Source organism: Perognathus longimembris, chromosome 22 (assembly GCF_023159225.1).
Source record: "Perognathus longimembris pacificus isolate PPM17 chromosome 22, ASM2315922v1, whole genome shotgun sequence".
In the NCBI taxonomy this organism is placed as follows: domain Eukaryota; kingdom Metazoa; phylum Chordata; class Mammalia; order Rodentia; family Heteromyidae; genus Perognathus; species Perognathus longimembris.
The window spans coordinates 3,166,554-3,183,859 of NC_063182.1; the positions used below are offsets into that span (position 1 = coordinate 3,166,554).

At 54.5% G+C, this 17,306-nt stretch overlaps 1 protein-coding gene across 3 annotated transcripts in view; it reads left to right on the plus strand.

The window, feature by feature from the left end:
* The window catches only part of Ppp2r2b (protein phosphatase 2 regulatory subunit Bbeta), a 297,040-nt gene that overhangs the window by 259,138 nt on the left and 20,596 nt on the right, over window positions 1-17,306 (plus strand). For all 3 annotated transcript variants that reach the window (XM_048331428.1, XM_048331427.1, XM_048331429.1), the window contains 2 exons: window positions 7,974-8,151; window positions 16,073-16,237. In XM_048331428.1, coding sequence (XP_048187385.1) covers window positions 7,974-8,151; window positions 16,073-16,237 — 343 coding nt within the window. The remainder of the gene's footprint in view (window positions 1-7,973; window positions 8,152-16,072; window positions 16,238-17,306) is intronic.

Consider the following 17,306-nt stretch of genomic DNA (forward strand, 5'->3'; position numbering starts at 1 on the left):
ATGACAGGGTGTAGTGTGTAGTCTCCAGGTCTTGTTAAACTTGGTCATCAAAGATTGATAATTACCCTAGTAATAAATAGGAGAAAGTACACTTGCAAATTTCAAAAATGCTCTACCAATAGCAGCTGGAGACAAAGTCAAATTTGGTTACTAATCCTAACCAAAAATTGAACCACAGCCCCTCTCTACCCTATCCATTCCTAGCTCTAAGGAAGTACTAGTTGGAATGTTGTGCTGCTGGCATATTTACGGATGTTGCCTTGTTTCTTGTGGAATTATACATTGTGAAGCACTAAGAGAAACAACAGGAAGGCAATGAGTAGGGAAGTCCACTTGGATAAATGGTGATGTTGGCAGAAAATGGAAATGTCCAGGGAAATAGGAGATAAAACTAGCAGATTTTACAGGCCTCTTCCTGGACTGGACTGGTCATTAGGTAGTGAGTTTATCTTCTAAGGCAAAAGTATATATTCTCTTTTGTCCATAGATATACCAGAAGAAATCAAAGACACTCAGATAGGAAACTGATGGTCTACCAAGAAAATCACTTTCAATGCATATGTGTACATGTATGGATGTATGTATGTGTATGTATACGTATGTGTGTGTATTCACACACAGTTTCCCAGGCAACTTTTATAGGTTACATGTTATACTTATTCCTGGGAGTATGGAGACATCTTTAAAATAGAGGAGAAAAATATGTGTATGTGCAGACATGTAATATATGTGTGAATGTATAATACATGTGTAGGTAATATACATATGTAGGCAAAATAATATACATGTATAGGTATGTTATGTGTAAATGTAGGTATCGTGTGTGTGTTATATATACACATACACGCACATGCATACGAATAATTATACAAATTGTGATATTTCTATGCATGTATATCATATACTTTTATTACATTCCTCATCCCTTTCCCACTAGCTCCTCCTTTCAGAAAAATGTATTGTAAAGGTGATGTACAGAGGGGTTACAGTTACATGATTCAGGTAATGAGTACATTTCCTTTTTAACCGTATCACTCACTCCCTCCTCCCAGATTTCCTGTCTAACTTTCCTTCCCACAAAGTCGTATGGTTCAATTCCAACCTAGTGTCTAGTAGGTTTCGCTGCTGAATTGGTTCCCCTTTGTCCCGCCATTTCTGTGTATAGAAGGTAAACTTATGTACAAGACAAAGGGATGCTTCCTATATGCATACGATGTACTTCCAGCTAACCCTCTTTTCCTCCTCCCATCTTCTCTTGGTTCCCCAGCAAACTCCTTTTTAGGTTTATGGTTTTCTGAGGGGTGGCTGTCTGGATGCTAGGTATTGAACCTTTGGCTTTGCCCATGCTCGCCAAGTCCTCTGTCACTCAGCCATTCTGCCAGCCTGGAATGTTTTACTGCCTGATGCCAAATCCTATGGTTTCTTCCCTTTACCCTGGATTGAGATTCTATTGCGGAGGGCTTCCTTGAGGGCTGGGTTTCTCGATTTCAGAGACAGTGACGTTGCAGCGCAGATAGTTCCTGGTGGCTAGAGCAGCAGTTCTGTGCACCATGGGGCAGCTGGCATTCCCAGCCCTGGAGGGCTGGTCTCCTGAAGTGTATCTGGGCATGGCTGAATTGAAATGGCTGCTCACTAAGAGCCTCTGATTTGGAAGCTGAAGTGCTCAGGGCTTTCCTTTGGGAAAGGTAATTTTCACTCCTTTTAAAAACAACTTACCTGACTTCCCCCAATCTACACGAGGAGGGAATGTCCCCTTGCCTGGAACCGTACTCGTTCCTCGGTAGCGTCAGGAATGCTTCGTGACAAGGTTTGCGTCGAGATGGGAAGGTCTGCCCTTCCTGCTAGACTTTTGGTTCTGCAGTGTAATCTGTTGGATTTCACGCCACACAATTACCACCTAACACAGTGACTGGCACTTAATAAACGTTTGTCAAAAGAGAGAACATCGGGGCTGGGGATATGGCCTAGTGGCAAGAGTGCCTGCCTCATATACATGAGGCCCTGGGTTCGATTCCCCAGCACCACATATACAGAAAATGGCCAGAAGTGGTGCTGTGGCTCAAGTGGCAGAGTGCTAGCCTTGAGCAAAAAGAAGCCAGGGACAGTGCTTAGGCCCCGAGTCCAAGGCCCAGGACTGGCAAAAAAAAAAAAAAGAGAGAGAGAGAGAGAGAACATCACTCAGTGATATTTAATAACTTCAAACTCAAAGTCTGACTTGCTCCAAAGGTTGGGTGGGTTTTTTTCCCTTTTCTCCCTTTCAGGCTTATTTCAACCTATGTGACAAAGCTAGTTAAAAAAAAAAAAAAGAAATTAGGGACATATTGATGCTGTTGAAGGGTGTGAGCAAGGAAATCTAAAAATCATATGATTTGGATGGGATTCCTTGGGGTTTTGGCGGGGTGCTGTTGAGTGACAGGTTCGTTCTGGAAATAACAGCTCTGATATGTCATTGTAAGAAGAGCCAACCTAAAGCTCACACATCTTGAACCCCATCCACCATTGATCTATGAAAACAAGTTCTGTGACCAAAGTGAGGCTCAAAGCTTCATTCTCTGAGGAAAGCACCCTGAAACCAAGAAAGATGTGTGTGCTGGAAATAAAACTCAACACAGATAACACACGAGGCTTTCTAATGTTAGTGTGTGTGTGTGTGTGTGTGTGTGTGTGTGTGTGTGGTGTGTGTTTTATGGAATTACAATGCATATTTTTAAAAATGAAAAGTGACTGGCATTCTTCCCACTGAAAATGGAGAGTAATTTAATTTGTTAGTGCCTTATTTTATTTGACAGTCTTTGTGCATACTCAATTTGGTTTGTTACACCGAATTACCCTTTAATAATGGGTAACATGAGGGCAGACTCTGCCCCCCCTCGCAGGTTGATTTGATAACTGGGTGAGGGTCCAGATTGTTCAAGGTTTTAATGACACCAAGGACAGAAGCTATTTGGAAAACTCTTAACCAGGAGAGGTTTCCACCTCCTTTTCCCAGTGAAGTTCGTTGCTACCCCAGTGACCAGGCATTTTACTAGCCACTCACCCCGAGCAATGCTAAGTTGTATAACCATGATTGAACCCCCAGGGGGAGGGAAGGAAGACTACAAACTCATAGGCAGTAAAAGAAAATCCTTCAGGCAATGTCTCAGAATCTTCCACAAGTCTATACTTGGAAGCTAATCAAAGCTCGGCACCCTTGTCTTGCCTCCGTAATCCAAATACTCGGATCTGAAGATCACAGTTAAAGTCCAGCCAGGGCAGGAGAGTCTGTGAGACTCTTATTTCCAATTAGCCACCCCCAAAACAGAAGTGGAACTGCGACTCAAGTGGTAGAGTGCCAGCCTTGAATGCAAAGGGTACGGGATAGCACCCGGGCTCTGAGCTCAAACGCTAGCGCGCATGCAGCAAAGTCCTGGCAGGTAGCACAGGAAACGATAGAGTTACTTAACAACGCCACAGAGCCTCGTGACCTTCTCGACGTGGGGTCCACACCCCCACGTCATAGGTGACCTCAGTACCCGTCTTCTAAGGCCTTTGTGGAGTCCGTAAATTGTCGTAGAGGCCATTTTGGCCCGAAGCACGTACTTCGTGAACGTTGCTTCTTGTTTTAGTATTTTTGAATTGTCTTTAACTGGTTGTACAAAGGAGCCGCCATTTCACAAAGCAGTTTATGGACACGGTTTATCTTGACCGCTATCACCCCATCAGTGCTCTCTATCCACCCCTTCCTTCCCTCACTCTTGCTAAACTGTGTAGGATATCCATTGGATTCTCATCGCCCTCTCGTCTCTTCATTCATCCACTCCTTTTCCCTTGACCCCATTCCCTCCCCCCCCCCACTCAAGTACCTGCTTCCTGGTGTTTTATTTTGCTGAACTTTGTCTTTCTAAGGAATGACACTATTTGAGTTCTTCCTTGAACCTACCGTATTTCAGTTAAATACATGTGTATACACTTGCATTTCACCCAGTGTAATTACTTGCAAGTTGATAAGCTAAATCTAACTTCCATCTATGAGAGAAAACAGTGTTTTGTCCCCACTCCCCGCTCCACAACATTTCCTTGTTAGAGAGTCGGAATCAAGCCCTGTGCTCAGTTCTCTCAACAAGGCGGCTCCTACTCCTCACTGACAGTGAAGAAGACCAAGTACCAAGTCCAAGGTCACGGGACTGGCAAATGGCCGGTCCAGCATCCAAGCCCAGGTCCTCAAAAAGCCCCGGCCATTGCAAATTCCATGCTTGTATAGTGGCTACAAACATGCTGAAATGCAGCACATCTTCCTGAGTAGCTTGAAGCAGAGAGCTCAGCTCTTTCCATTGTAAAGGTGGATAATTGCAGAAGAGGTGATTTCAGGAATCGTTTCAACATTGGCAATGAAAACTAACACTTTTATGTCACCTTTTATTATCTTTAAGTAGTTGTACAAAGGGGTTTCAATGAAGCATACTAGTCTATAAGTACAACGCACCTTGACCAGTGTCAACCCTCCTATCATTCTCTCCCAACTCCATCCATCCCAAACGACCTGCTTCCGCGCTCCTAGCTGTACACTGAGTATTATGACCGCATTTGCCCACCCGTCCTCTCTCCATTCAGACTCCCCGTTTCCTCGATCTGCTCCTTTGACAAAACGTGTTCCAGCTTCCTGGTGATCATTTGGTTAAACTGCTAGTTGTCCAAAGGAGTCAACCCCGATGCATCGCCTTTTTCGTATGGCCAATGGAATTTAAGTACCATGGTGATTGGATACCTCCGTGGCGTGGGGCTCGCGGGGGGGGGGGGAGGAGGTCCTCCCTTCCTCCGTGGAGTGGGGCGAGGGGGGGGGAGGTCCTCCCTCCCTCCGTGGAGTGGGGCATGCATGGGGAGGTCCTGGAGGAGCGAGTGCGTGGTGTCTGTGTTCAGCTGCGGTGTCAGCTCTCAGCATGGAAAGCCCCTGCCCGGCCCCCCAACGGAGGGGCCCCCCCAGCCTGCACTGGGCCCACATACGCTCCCCACACGCCTGCTTCCGCTGGACACGGGAATCAGGTTGAAATACCATGCCATGAATGACCACACGCACACACACACACACACACACACACACACACACACACTGCACATACACCACACACACTGCACACACAACACACACTGCACACACACCACATAAACACACACTGTACATACACCACATACCCACTACTTACACCACACACACAGGCACACACACGCATGCACACACGCTCACCTGCCTTCTCTGGGCAGACAGAGCAGTCTAGCCCATCCCTTCCCCAGGCCGCGGCCCCGCGTGGCACCTGTCAGGCCGCATTAGCGGGCAGGCCCGTCGCATGAAGCTGCACCGGGGCTGGCGGCTCCCACTTGGCCATGGCCTCCTGATCCCGGCCGTCACGCTGCCGCTGTCCCTGTCGCCCCAGCCTCCGCCGCGCGCCGCGGACGCGGAGCAGCAGTGGCGGTGAGGAGCCGGGAAGCCACCCTCGTTCCGTTTCTCTAGAGCTCTGGGGATCGGCCTGGGAGGAGCGGGCGACTCAGAACCTCCAGGCAGGGCGTCCCTTCCTGACAGACGCTGAAAGCCTGGCTCCGGCTGCACTCAGTGGTGCACACCTGAAACCCGGGGTACTCGGGAGATGGAGATGGGGAGGGTTGAAATTCAAGACAGGGAGGGGAGGCCGAGTGGCAGAACATCAGCCCTGAGCGAACAAGCTAAGCGGGACCCCCGTACTGGAAGGGAACCCTACTACTGCACTGTGGGTGGGAGTGTCGACCTGTTCAGCCACTCTGGAAAGCAGTGTGGAGGTTCTTCGAAAGGCTAGACACACAGCTCCCCTATGGCCCCGAAACCCCGCTTTGGGGCATCTTCCCAAAGGATTACAAGCACGATCACACTAAAGCCACCAGCACAACTGTGTCCATCGCAGCACAAAACATGGAACCAACCCAGATGTCCCTCAGTAGATGAGTGGATCAAGAAAGTGTGGTACATGTACACAATGGAGTTCTATGCCGCTATCAGAAAGAACGACATTGCTCCATTCGTAAGGACTTGGAAAAAATTATACTAAGTGAAGTGAGCCAGACTCAAAAGAAACATGGACTCTGTGGATTCCCTCATTGGTAATAATTAGTACACATCTAGGACAGTCCTAGCAGAGGATCACAATAGCTCAATAGCTATGTATATATGATCACACACACACACACACACACACACACACACACACACACGAATAAAAGGAAATTATTGAAATTCAAGGCAGGCCCAGGCAAAAATATTAGTGAGACACCCATCTCAATGAACGAGTTGGTAATGCACATGAATAATCACAGCTGTGCAAGAGGTATAAGTAGGAGAATCATAATTCAGGCCAGCGCGGGGTGGGGTGGAGGGAGGGAATAAAGTACAAGATTTGATCTGAAAAATAGCACGAAGCCTCAAGTTCAAACTCCTGTCCTGCCGAAGAGGAAGAAAAGAACAACAACAACAACAACAAAAACCAATGGCCATGCTTCTGAAAGCGCACAGAAGAGCTGCCCTGCCCACACGCGCGTGGTTCCTAGCCAGCCACCCACCCACCGCGCGGTGGCCACCACTGTCTTGAGGACCCCACCCCCCACCCCACCCCACCCCCCGCCCCGTCGTGCTGTTTGTTCTGTAAACTCTCCAGCCATTTCCTGGCATCTCCTGCGGCGGCCTGGTCCCTTCCTTCCCCGGTGACATCAGATCCGCGCGAGCCGTTTCACCCAGAAATCAAAGTCACAAGAGTGACGGACCTTGGTTCATGTTTTCTACTGGGAGGTACACACCAAAGGGATGATTGAACTACCTGATTCTCTAGCCTGCCAAGAGGGAAATGCTTGATAGGATTTACGTGTACAAAAGTCACTCAACAAGTATTTGCTGAGCGCTGTTACGGGTCAGTAAGGTTATCTTGGAATTGATCTTTCCAGCTGGGTCAGTTTGAGTGAAAGGTACCACTGCCTTGATGTTCCTTCTTTTGTTTTGTTTTGTTTTTGCCAGTCCTGGGGCTTGGACTCAGGGCCTGAGCACTGTCCCTGGCTTCCTTTTGCTCAAGGCTAGCACTCTGCCGCTTGAGCCACAGCGCCACTTCCGGCCGTTTTCTATATATGTGGTGCTGGGGAATCGAACCCAGGGCTTCATGTATACAAGGCAAGCGCTCTTGCCACTAGGCCATATTCCCAGCCCTGCCTTGATGTTCCAAGACAGCAGGAGTAGACCAAGGTTTTCTGAGGTTCACCAGGGCACAGTGGGCATATTCAGTATCCGTGACTGAGGGAGGGGTGGTGATAAGGATTTCTGGTGCTATGTTTTCCCAAACCGACCTTAGAAATGAAAGACAAAGCCCTTGAAAGCCATGAGATAAAAAAGACATGAAACAGTTGACATTAAATGAAATGTTCTTAAAATTCTCCCTCACTTTCCTCGTTTTCCTTTTGTGCTGGTACTGGAGCGTGAGCTCGGGGCCTGGGCACTGCCCCTGAGCTCTTCTGCTCGAGGCCGGCACTGTACCACTTGAGGCACAGCTCTGCTGCTGGCGTGTGTAGTGGTTGCTTGGAGATTCGTGTGTAAACCAGGGCTGCTCAGGCCGGCTTCCGTCCTCACGTCTCAGCCTCCTGAGCCGCTAGGGTTACTTACGGGCGTGAGCCACTAGCACCTGGCTCACAAGCGCCTTTTAAACATAGATTTCATGGGTTTAAGAAAAAGAGCTACACGTTATCACAGGGCGGATCGTTTTGAAATACATAGTAACGGAGGATGAGAGATTATGTGCGTCTATGAACGTCGAACATGAAATCTGCAGGCCTTGTTTCGGGGTGGGGGGTGGGGTGGGGGGAGAAGGAAGAGGCAGTGCAGATGGGTGACACCGACGAGAACATGCCGTCGGTGTGTGTGGAAATGCGCCGGGTGCGCGCTCATCCTCGGTCGGGTTCTGAGGCAGTTCTGGTCTTCTCGCGCGTGGCAGGTGCCGGTCCTGAGACCCATGGACCTGATGGTGGAGGCCACGCCGCGCCGAGTGTTTGCCAACGCGCACACGTATCACATCAACTCCATATCCGTCAACAGCGACTACGAGACCTACATGTCCGCCGACGACCTGAGGATCAACCTGTGGAACTTCGAGATCACCAATCAGAGCTTCAGTATCCTTTCCTTGCGGCCGGTGGGTGGTCCGTCGGCCCGAATGGGGAGCGCTCGGGTATGAATGGGCTGGGGGGGTGGGAGGGGTGGGAAGGAGCGGTCACCACGGGGCTTTGGGGTGGGGGGGTGGCTTGTTTCTTTCACGATACGTTGGCGCCCAGCAGCCGCCTTCACCCCGGCTATAAAGCCAGGCACACGTGGAACTGCAGACGGCGGCTAGCTCTGCGTTCCAAGCCTGAGCCGATTCCTTCGCGAAGCGGCCTTTGGGGGGTCGTACGTTGCAGTCAGATGTGGCTGTACCGACAAGGGCTGACACTTAGGCAGTGCTGTGTGTCTGTCTGTCTGTCTGTCTGTCTGTCTCAGACTGGGTCTCAAACTCACTAGCTGCTGCTTTTGCTCACTGGCTGGTGCGCTAGCACCTGCCTGAGCCACCTCTCCAACCCCAAAGTATTTCTTTTTTTACCTCTTTTCTTGGAGTGTAAAAGGTGTGCACCGCATCAGTTGTGCAGCTCAGTGACATTCCTTTTTCTGTCCTTGTCAGTCTTGGGCCAGTACTCGGGCTTGAACTGTCGCTCAGCGTGTTCCCTCGAGCCGGATGGCGCTCTTCCACTTGAGCCACGGCTCCCCCGCCGGCTTTTAGTAGTTCACAGGAGAGAAGAGTTTCACGGGCTTCCCCGCCTGGGCTGGTTTTGAGCCACAATCCTCAGATCTCAGCCTCCTGAGCTTAGGAAACGTCGCGGGTTCCATTCAACGGAAAATTCACATCAGAGAAAGGTTGAACTGGCCGTCTTCAGGCCCCCCTCCCCCTCCCAGTTTCTACCCCCCCCCCCCCGAGGGTAAATTTGATGCCCCCATCATGCAAACATTATTAGCTCTTCTTTACAGCTCAGAGAAGGGAAGGAGCCTCCTGCATCTCCGACGGTGTCCTGGTCCCTTGTTGAATGTCTCCACTCCTCCCCAGACCCAACGCCGAACTGGCATCCCTGACTGGGTTCCTGGTCCCCTGTCCCCCGCGCCTCCTCAATACGCACCCCGCGCCTCCACCGGAGCAGACCTTTCCCGGGCCTGGTGGAACGGCCTTTCTCTGCCAAACAGTTGGGAAGCTGCCCGTCGCACTTAAAACCCCGGTGACTAACTCTGGCCTGTTCAGATTCCGCTCCATTCCCACCGCCCCACTCCTTCATTGGTCCCTGTCACACCCCTCTTCCCTAATTCATTCTCCTTCAGCCCAACGAACCGCCTCTCTGTGGCTAGTACACCGTGCCCTCCCGGTCCTGGCCCCTGCTGCTCCCTCCTTCCGGAATCTTCTGCCCCCAGCATTCACGCAGCTACCGTAAACCATTCCTCAGGCCTTGGTCCAATGCCATCTCCTCCCTCAACGCCCAAGTCGCCACCCATAGCTGTGTCCTCGTGCTTTGTGTAGACAGGAATGGGTTATGTATGCATCCTCGTTTCCCTGTCTTCACGCGGGAAGTCCAGGCGAGCAGGGCCTCCCCTCGTGCCTTCCTGAGTTCCGGTGAACAGCACATCACACCTGCGGGTGGAAAGCTGGTTGCCCGCGGCAGGTTTGCAGGAGCCGGCGTCTGATCCGGTGGCCAGCTGTAAGGATGCCGAAGCTGGAAAATCCAGCTTCTGAATGCCCCGATGTGAATCAGATTCTTACCAATGCCTCGAATGCATGAAAGACGGTTTCTCCTTTGCCATCCCATCCCGGCCACCCCCACAGCTAGCATCGCCACGCAAGGGTTAACCCGGGGCCCCGCGCCGCTTCCCGCTCGCAGACCTCCCGTGTTCACTCGCGTGTAGATACGGTGGGGGGGGGGGGGTTGTGGAGGACCTCACGGGGGAGACTCCACGACCCCACCTCTAACGTAGGATGCATTCCATTCCGTCATGAAACCACCTCTAAACGGCGAGGCAGGCTGGGAAAGACATTCTAGCTGGGCGCCCCAAGAAGGCACCGGAGTGACACCCGCTACACCCAAAGGCGTTTTAGGCCATACGTCTCTAATCACGGACTGGCACTTATGAGAGCTACTTACAGTCGCCAGGAACCGGCCCCAGAGGCCATCAGCAAGTAGCCTCTAGGGGGGATGGGGGTCACAGGGCAGAAGCACCCCATTGTCGGGGCCCCGGGAGAACCTGCCTCCAGAGTCTCGTGGCAGTGCAGCGGCTAATAGGATCCGTGGGGGCGGTGGCTCCTCTGCGTCTCCCCATCCCTCCCCAGAGCCCGAAATTCCGCTGGGGCTCAGCTGGCTGTCACTTGGGGCTTCTGCTCGCCCAGCCTAGGTGGCACGTCTTCCGAATCCTGCCCGTAGGCCTTCGAGAGGGAGGAAAGTTGCTTACGCATTTGGGGAGACAGCTGCCTTGGGGAGAATGCAGGAGGGAAATATTAATAGTGCCGTTTAGGTTATATTCCGGAGAGGGGTGACAGACAGCCTGCCAGATGACAGCCTACAAATGAGACCCCGCCACTCACCCTCAGAGCAGCCGTATGTAAAATAATCATCGCGGTTGTGACGGCGATGATAACTGGTAGCTCTCTAGCTCTCCCACCCAGACCGCCCTAAGCTGGAAGACAGAACAAACCGGGACCCCTTTGCTTCGAGTCAAGGAAGCGTAGTCACCTCTGGGGTAGGAGCCAGCCATTTAATCCAGTCAGCCTCGGAAGAAAACAAACCCCAGACCCACCAGCTACCACGCATCACTTAAATCGTGTGCGTGGTTTAGCAATGATTTCTGGGATGGCTTTTATCCACCAAGGAGGTAGAAGAAACCTGGCTCAGGGTAGAACGGTGTGAGACACACACACACACACACACACACACACACACACACAAACACCCCGCCCCCAAGCAAAGCATGGCGCAGGACAAAGTTCCTCTAAGCGATACGTGGGCTTTCTGCCGGAATTAGCCATTTATAATAGCGACAGAAGCACAGCCGTCCCGGGGAAAGGGATTTTTTTTCCCTCGTCCTCCCGTCCTGGACGAGCTGATCAGGGCTTGAAGTGGGGCAAGCTGGCCTGAGTCAGCACCAGAAGAGCGGGCCCGGAAGAACGGCCGTGCCCACGACCCACACCGCCAGGGCACGCAAATTCTCCCCTTAGAGACGCACGGGCTGGGAAGGGCGCTCTGGCTCGGGTGGTGGAGCACTGACCGTGAGCACAGAGAGGCTCAGGGACAGCGCCCAGGCCCTGAGTTCAAGCCCTAGGACGGGGGGGGGGGGGGGAACGTTTTGAATGTGATAGATGAAAACCTAAGTACTTCTCTCCTAAATTAGGAGGTGCTTGAGTGAGCTTTCCGTCGGTCTTTTTCTCTTATGATGTCGACGTGGACTTGGTGTGTCAAGAGCTTGTCTACAGTTGGATTAGGGAGACTGTTTTTTCTTTGGTCAGTCCTGGGACTTGAACTCGGCGCCTGGGCGCTGCCCCTGAGGGCTTTTTCTTTTTGCTCAAGGCTAGCACTCTGCCACTTTTTCTGAGTAGTTCATTGGAGATCAGTCTCACAGACTTTCCTGCGGAGGCTGGCTTCGAACCTGAAATCCTCCGATGTCAGTCTCCTGAGTAGCTGGGGTTACAGGCCGGAGCCTGTGGCTTAAAGACCTGATTTTTAAACAGTCTCCCAGTCCCCCCTCTCCCTGCCCTGATCCATTCCCTCCCCCTCACCGCGCTGGGATAGCTTAGGACTCTGGCTTCTTATTTGTTTGCCGCAGGTCTCTGCAGGGACCACCTCCCAGGGTCTTCAGTTATTGTTTTAAGTGATGCCTGAGGCCAGGGCGCTGGGCACAGCCCTCCCTCCCTCCCTCCGCCCTCCCTCCTCTGGCCTCCTGGCCTGGGAGCTCAGCTGCCAAGCTGCCTGGAACCTCCTCCTGTCCTCAGAGAAGCCTCCCGGAGCCCCAGCAGAGCCCGCTTCACCCCTGTTGTTAGCAGAGGTAATTTGCCTGGGTGGAGCATTCCTAAGAACACCCCCGGAGCAGTGAGGGCAGGAGAGAACCGATCCGCCAAGCCCCGGGTTAACTCCATAGCCGTCTGGTGGCTGTCTGGGCTGCGTGTTAGCCTGGCTGGGGGGAGGTGGGGAGGGACTTTAGTCCTGCGGAGCCGGGAGAGAGTAAGTTTGGATGGAGAGTTCTGAAGGATAAAGGCAGAGAACATGGACTGTCAGGATGCATTCTCCCATTTTCCAGATCGTACAGGGAGCCACGCACTGCCCCTCACCCTTCCCCGTCCTCCCCGCGGGGGAGGGGGTACAAGCCAGAGCAAACGGCTCGGTTTTGAGGACGCGCGAAGAACGTTCCTCCTTCCTCCTTTCTTCCCTGTGTACCACTGACCACCAGACTCTCTCCTGCGTGTTTCATGAACTCAGTAAAGCTGTATTCGGAGAACAAGCCACGAAGTCCCTCGTCAGGTTTTGGTCCCAGCTTCTAGTGCAAAAACAAACTCTATTAAGGCGGGCACCACCACTGGCTCATGCCTATAATCCTAGCTACTCAGGAGGCGGTGCTCTAAGGACCATGGTTCAAAGCCAACCCCGGGCAGGAAAATCCATGAGACTCTTATTCCTAGCTTACCAGGAAAAAGCCAGAAGCGGAGGTGTGGCTGGAGTGCCAGCCTTGAGTGAAAAAACTAGGGGCCTGAGTTTGAGCTAGTAATGGCCGAAAGGAAGAAAAAAAAGAAGATCTGTATAGGACGTAACAATTCTAGTTGTAGAAAAAGGTCACCAAAGTGATGGGCGGGCTGGGTCCCGGGCCCAAAGCTCTGCCCTCCGACTGGCCGGGCCTCCTGAAAGGCTGGCTTGGGAGGCCAGACGCGGGAGTGGCACAAACTCGGGAGTCAGGGGACCCGCAGAATCTCCTCCCACTGGCTGTTTCCCCAGATGTAGCCTGGAGATCGTAGCGTGGCCGCCCTCCTAGGCCTGGACTGGAGGAGACACGAGACGGCACCTGGTGGGGGACGGGGGGGGGGTGGCTGATGTTCATCATCTTTCCTCTTGTCCTCATCATCACGGTTATTAACAGGACGAGTAGAGTCAGGGCTGACCTCCCCCTCCCCCCCAGCTTCCTAGAACCCAATCCAGTCGGTAGGAGGTGAAATTCACCGGGCCCGGGGCCAGAAGGAGCAGGTGGCTGGGATGAGGGATGAGAGAGGGGCGAGCTTGGGGGTCCGGGGTGGGGTGGGTGGGAGGAGGAGCGCTGAGCAGAACCTAGGAGCATCCTCCACCCCCCCACCCCACCCGCACCCCGCACCCCGGGCCGGGGAAGGTGTCCTTGGCTTGGTGTTCACAGGTTCCCACGGCAGGGCGGTATTTTTAGGTGGAGGAAAGAATAGCAGTCGCCGCAGCACCCCCCCCCCCGCCTCCACGCGGTGCGGCCCGCTCGCTCCCCCCCTCCACCACCCCCCCCCCCGCCCGGCGGGCCCGCCAGGGCTGGAGGAAGAAGCCGACACCAGATTTCCTTCCCCTGTTTTGGGCGGCTGGCACGGGGCAGGCGGAGCCGCAAGCCGCAGCCTCCTCCCCGGCATCGAGTCCAGGCGGGTGCTGACCGACTGCACGCCTGCCCGGTCTCCCTCTGACTCAGGGGCTGCTTCTGTGAATCCAGGCCCCGCCCTGGAGCCCCGAGGCGGCGTACTTGCGTCCCGGCTTGGTAGGGAAGGTGGCGGCAAGATGGCACGTGAGCTCGGCCTCAAACTAATTTTAGAAAGAACCCAACAGGATAATTGGAGGGGAAGGAGGCACAGCCGAGCACAAAGCCGCTGTTGGAACAAATTGCATGGTGGACCAGCAGGGGCCTGGGTGATGTTTTACAGGAGGTGGCTACTGGGACTAAGAATACCAGCCGGTTTGTCCCCATCTTCCTTCTGAAGCCAGGGGACTGTGCTACTCCCTCCATGAGGAGTGTCTTCAGGGGGGTCTGTGACCGTCATTGCTTATTGATTCAGTGCATTGTTTGTGCCAGATGTGGTATACAGCCAAGCCGCCCTCCATGCACGTTTTTGTTTTAATTGTGACACATTTGTTTCCATGTCGATTGTTAAAAACGTAAGCAGTGCACGGCATTAGGAACGCTGGATTCTCGCTCAGAGGAGACTTAAGTTGAAAAAAACATAAAGTAAGCCCACCCAAAGACCATCTGGAAAATACCGTGTTAAGGAAAAGCCTGTAATCCTAACTGCTTGGGAGATAGAGATGAAGCTTGAAGCAGTTCAAAGCCAGCTTGCGCATAAACGTTCAGGGGACTGAACTCCGTCCGCGGCAGGGCACAGTGACGCCCACCCGCTATCCCAGAGGAGGGGGAAGCACAAGGAGAAGTGCAGCCCAGGCCCGCCTGGGCGTGAAACAAGCCCTTCACGGGGGCAGGGGTGGGGCTCAAGGGGTAGAGCCCTGCCCAGCAGCTGTGCGGCCGTCACGGAATTCACTTAGGGGTCTGTGGAGCTCAAACCCCACTAGTGCAAAACAACAAGGAAGAACAACTACTCGGTGTTGCCTACCTGGGGCTGAGATGGCCGTCGTGGTCGGCCTGACCGTGGGAAGCACCCCCATCACAGAGCGGGGTTCCTTTCCGGAAGGTGCCGGGTCCTCAGGCCAACCCTCTGCCCCGCCGGGTGGGTCCCGGGCCTTGCTAGGGGGCAGGAAGGATTCCGTGCAGAGTTGTTCCTTCACGGCTGCCAGACGCTGCCCGGCAGGGATTCACCCCGTCAGATCAGCTTCACAGACGGAGCGCTAAAAGCCCCGTGCTGATCCGTAAGGATGTGTCCGTGATCAAATAGATGCTCCCTCTCTGAACGCCTTTATGTCCTGCGTGGAGAGCAGGAAATGCCCCCTCTCCTCTTTCATCTCCCTCTCCTTCATCCTACGTACTAGAATCAATCCCTTCTAACACCGGAAAATCGAAGGCTAATCTTGATCCGAGAGGAAAATACGGAGGGCAAACGTGATACAACTGAGAGTGTGTTAGCTTGGCGGAAGTGCGCTCCGCAGGAGCCCCAGTCTCTCCGGCCACACGTAGGTGGCCTCGTTTCTGATCCTTAGAGTCCCAGCGAAGCTTCAAAGAACAGACCCGGCTGGTGAAGACCAGAGGGCCCGTGTGTCCAATTCCGCATCGTTACGAAACAGCCCAGGTTTTGCACCGGCAGTGAAATGCAGTGTTGTCACTTACCAAAGCCATCTGGCTTGACAAGGGTTATTTCACGCGTCCGTTTCCACCCCCAGAAATGGCTGTCAGGAAAGTCGTGCTTATGTCATCGTCATGAGATGGAATGAGATAGAGCACAAGGTGTGCTCTGCCCGGGGAATGCCCCGCACTAGGTGCTCAGTAAACGGTGGCAGCCATGTTATTAAGAGAGGCCGCGTGGGGCTGGGAATATGGCCTAGTGGCAAGAGCGCTTGCCTTGTATACATGAGGCCCTGGGTTCGATTCCCCAGCACCACATATACAGAAAATGGCCAGAAGTGGCGCTGTGGCTCAAGTGGCAGAGTGCTAGCCTTGAGCAAAAAGAAGCCAGGGACAGCGCTCAGGCCCTGAGTTCAAGGCCCAGGACTAGCCAAAAAAAAAAAAAAGAGAGAGAGGCCGCGAGGCCTTCGAGGGGGAGGCTTGCGGCCTGTGGTAGGAGATCGTTTGCCAGTCTGGGAGCCGAGGTGATATTCAAATAGAGTGAATCGTCTGGTGGGAATGGGACTAGTTCTTTACGATCAGGACATGCCTAGCATCGGCGGCTGACGCCCGTCCTCCTAGCGACTCGGGAGGCTGAGAGGAGTCAGGAGACCTGAGTTCAAATGCAACCTGTGGCCGCCCGGGACCCCCGGTCCTTTAGGGGCCCCGAGCCTTACGGACCTGAGACCAGACCCCGGTCCCGGTCCCGGGTCCAGGCCCCTCCCCTCCCCCACCCCGCCCCCACCCCCGTTCCGCTCCTTGACTCACCCGCGCCAGACATCGTGGACATCAAGCCGGCCAACATGGAGGAGCTCACCGAGGTGATCACGGCGGCCGAGTTCCACCCGCACCACTGCAACACCTTCGTGTACAGCAGCAGCAAGGGGACCATCCGGCTGTGCGACATGCGGGCCTCGGCCCTGTGCGACCGGCACACCAAGTGTGAGTCACGGGCCGGGGGGAGGGGGAGGGGAGGGGGAGCGGGGGAGGGGCGGGCGCGGGTCTCCCCGGACTCGGGAGGAGGCTGCGTGGCGGAGGTGACGTCGGTCGCGTGACACTGGGCGACCACCCCACCCCCCGCCTGCAGTGCGGTGGGGTCGGGAAGGAGGGCCGCCCCCCCCCCCGTCCCCCCTCCTCCCCCCGTGGAGGGGGGGCGGCCTGAGCTTCCCGAGCTCGTTCCGTGCGGCGTGGGGGAGGGCGGGAGGGACGGAGGCGTCTGCGGCTGGGTATCCGCGAAGGTCTGTGCGGCGTGGCGTCCGCAGGCTTCCGTCAGTGACGGCGGCCGTGGGAGAGAAGGGCGCGGATCAGGGGGCCTCGGTAGACCCGGGTGTCGGCCGGGTGGGTCACGGGTGATGTGCCGGGTCCGCTTGGGTGACGCGTGGAAATGGCCGGTGTTGCCGAGTGTCAGTGGCCTTCCCTTTGTGGGACTGTTCCCCGCAGCCCCCCGGCTCCCGCCGGCTGGGAAAACAAGTGCCGTCTAACCTCCGGCCCGACATTTCAGATTGATCCCCCCCCACCCCACCCCGCCCTCCAGGCCAGCCCGCCGGGCTCGGCGACGGCTCAGCAGAGTTCACAGTGAGGAGCGGCCCGGCCGGCGGGGTGAGCTGGGAGGAGGGTGGTTAATAACCGCCCGCATTTAATCAGAAGGCAGGGGGAGGCGTGGTCCCCGAGTCGCGTGTATTAATTTCCATATGTCCCTCCCTCGGCTCGCAGCAGGGGCTGGGGGGGGGGGGGGTGATGCCTTCTCTCCCCGCCCCCCGCTCCCTTCTCCATTTTTCTTCTGGCGGTAGCAGCCAGGGCTCTCTGCAGGGTGTGCGAGGCCCGAAACGAGGGGTGCCCGTGGCGGCAGGCTGGGCTCGCTCGGGGTGTGCTCCCCCTTTTCCTGTGTGACCAGCGGGGCCCAGGTTGGGACTCCGCGAGGGGTGGGTTGGCTGGTTTAGGATGAGCAGGCCTGTGCGCTTTCCATGGTGCTGAAAGGGGTTTTCCTTTGCACGCAGGGGATTTTCACTGG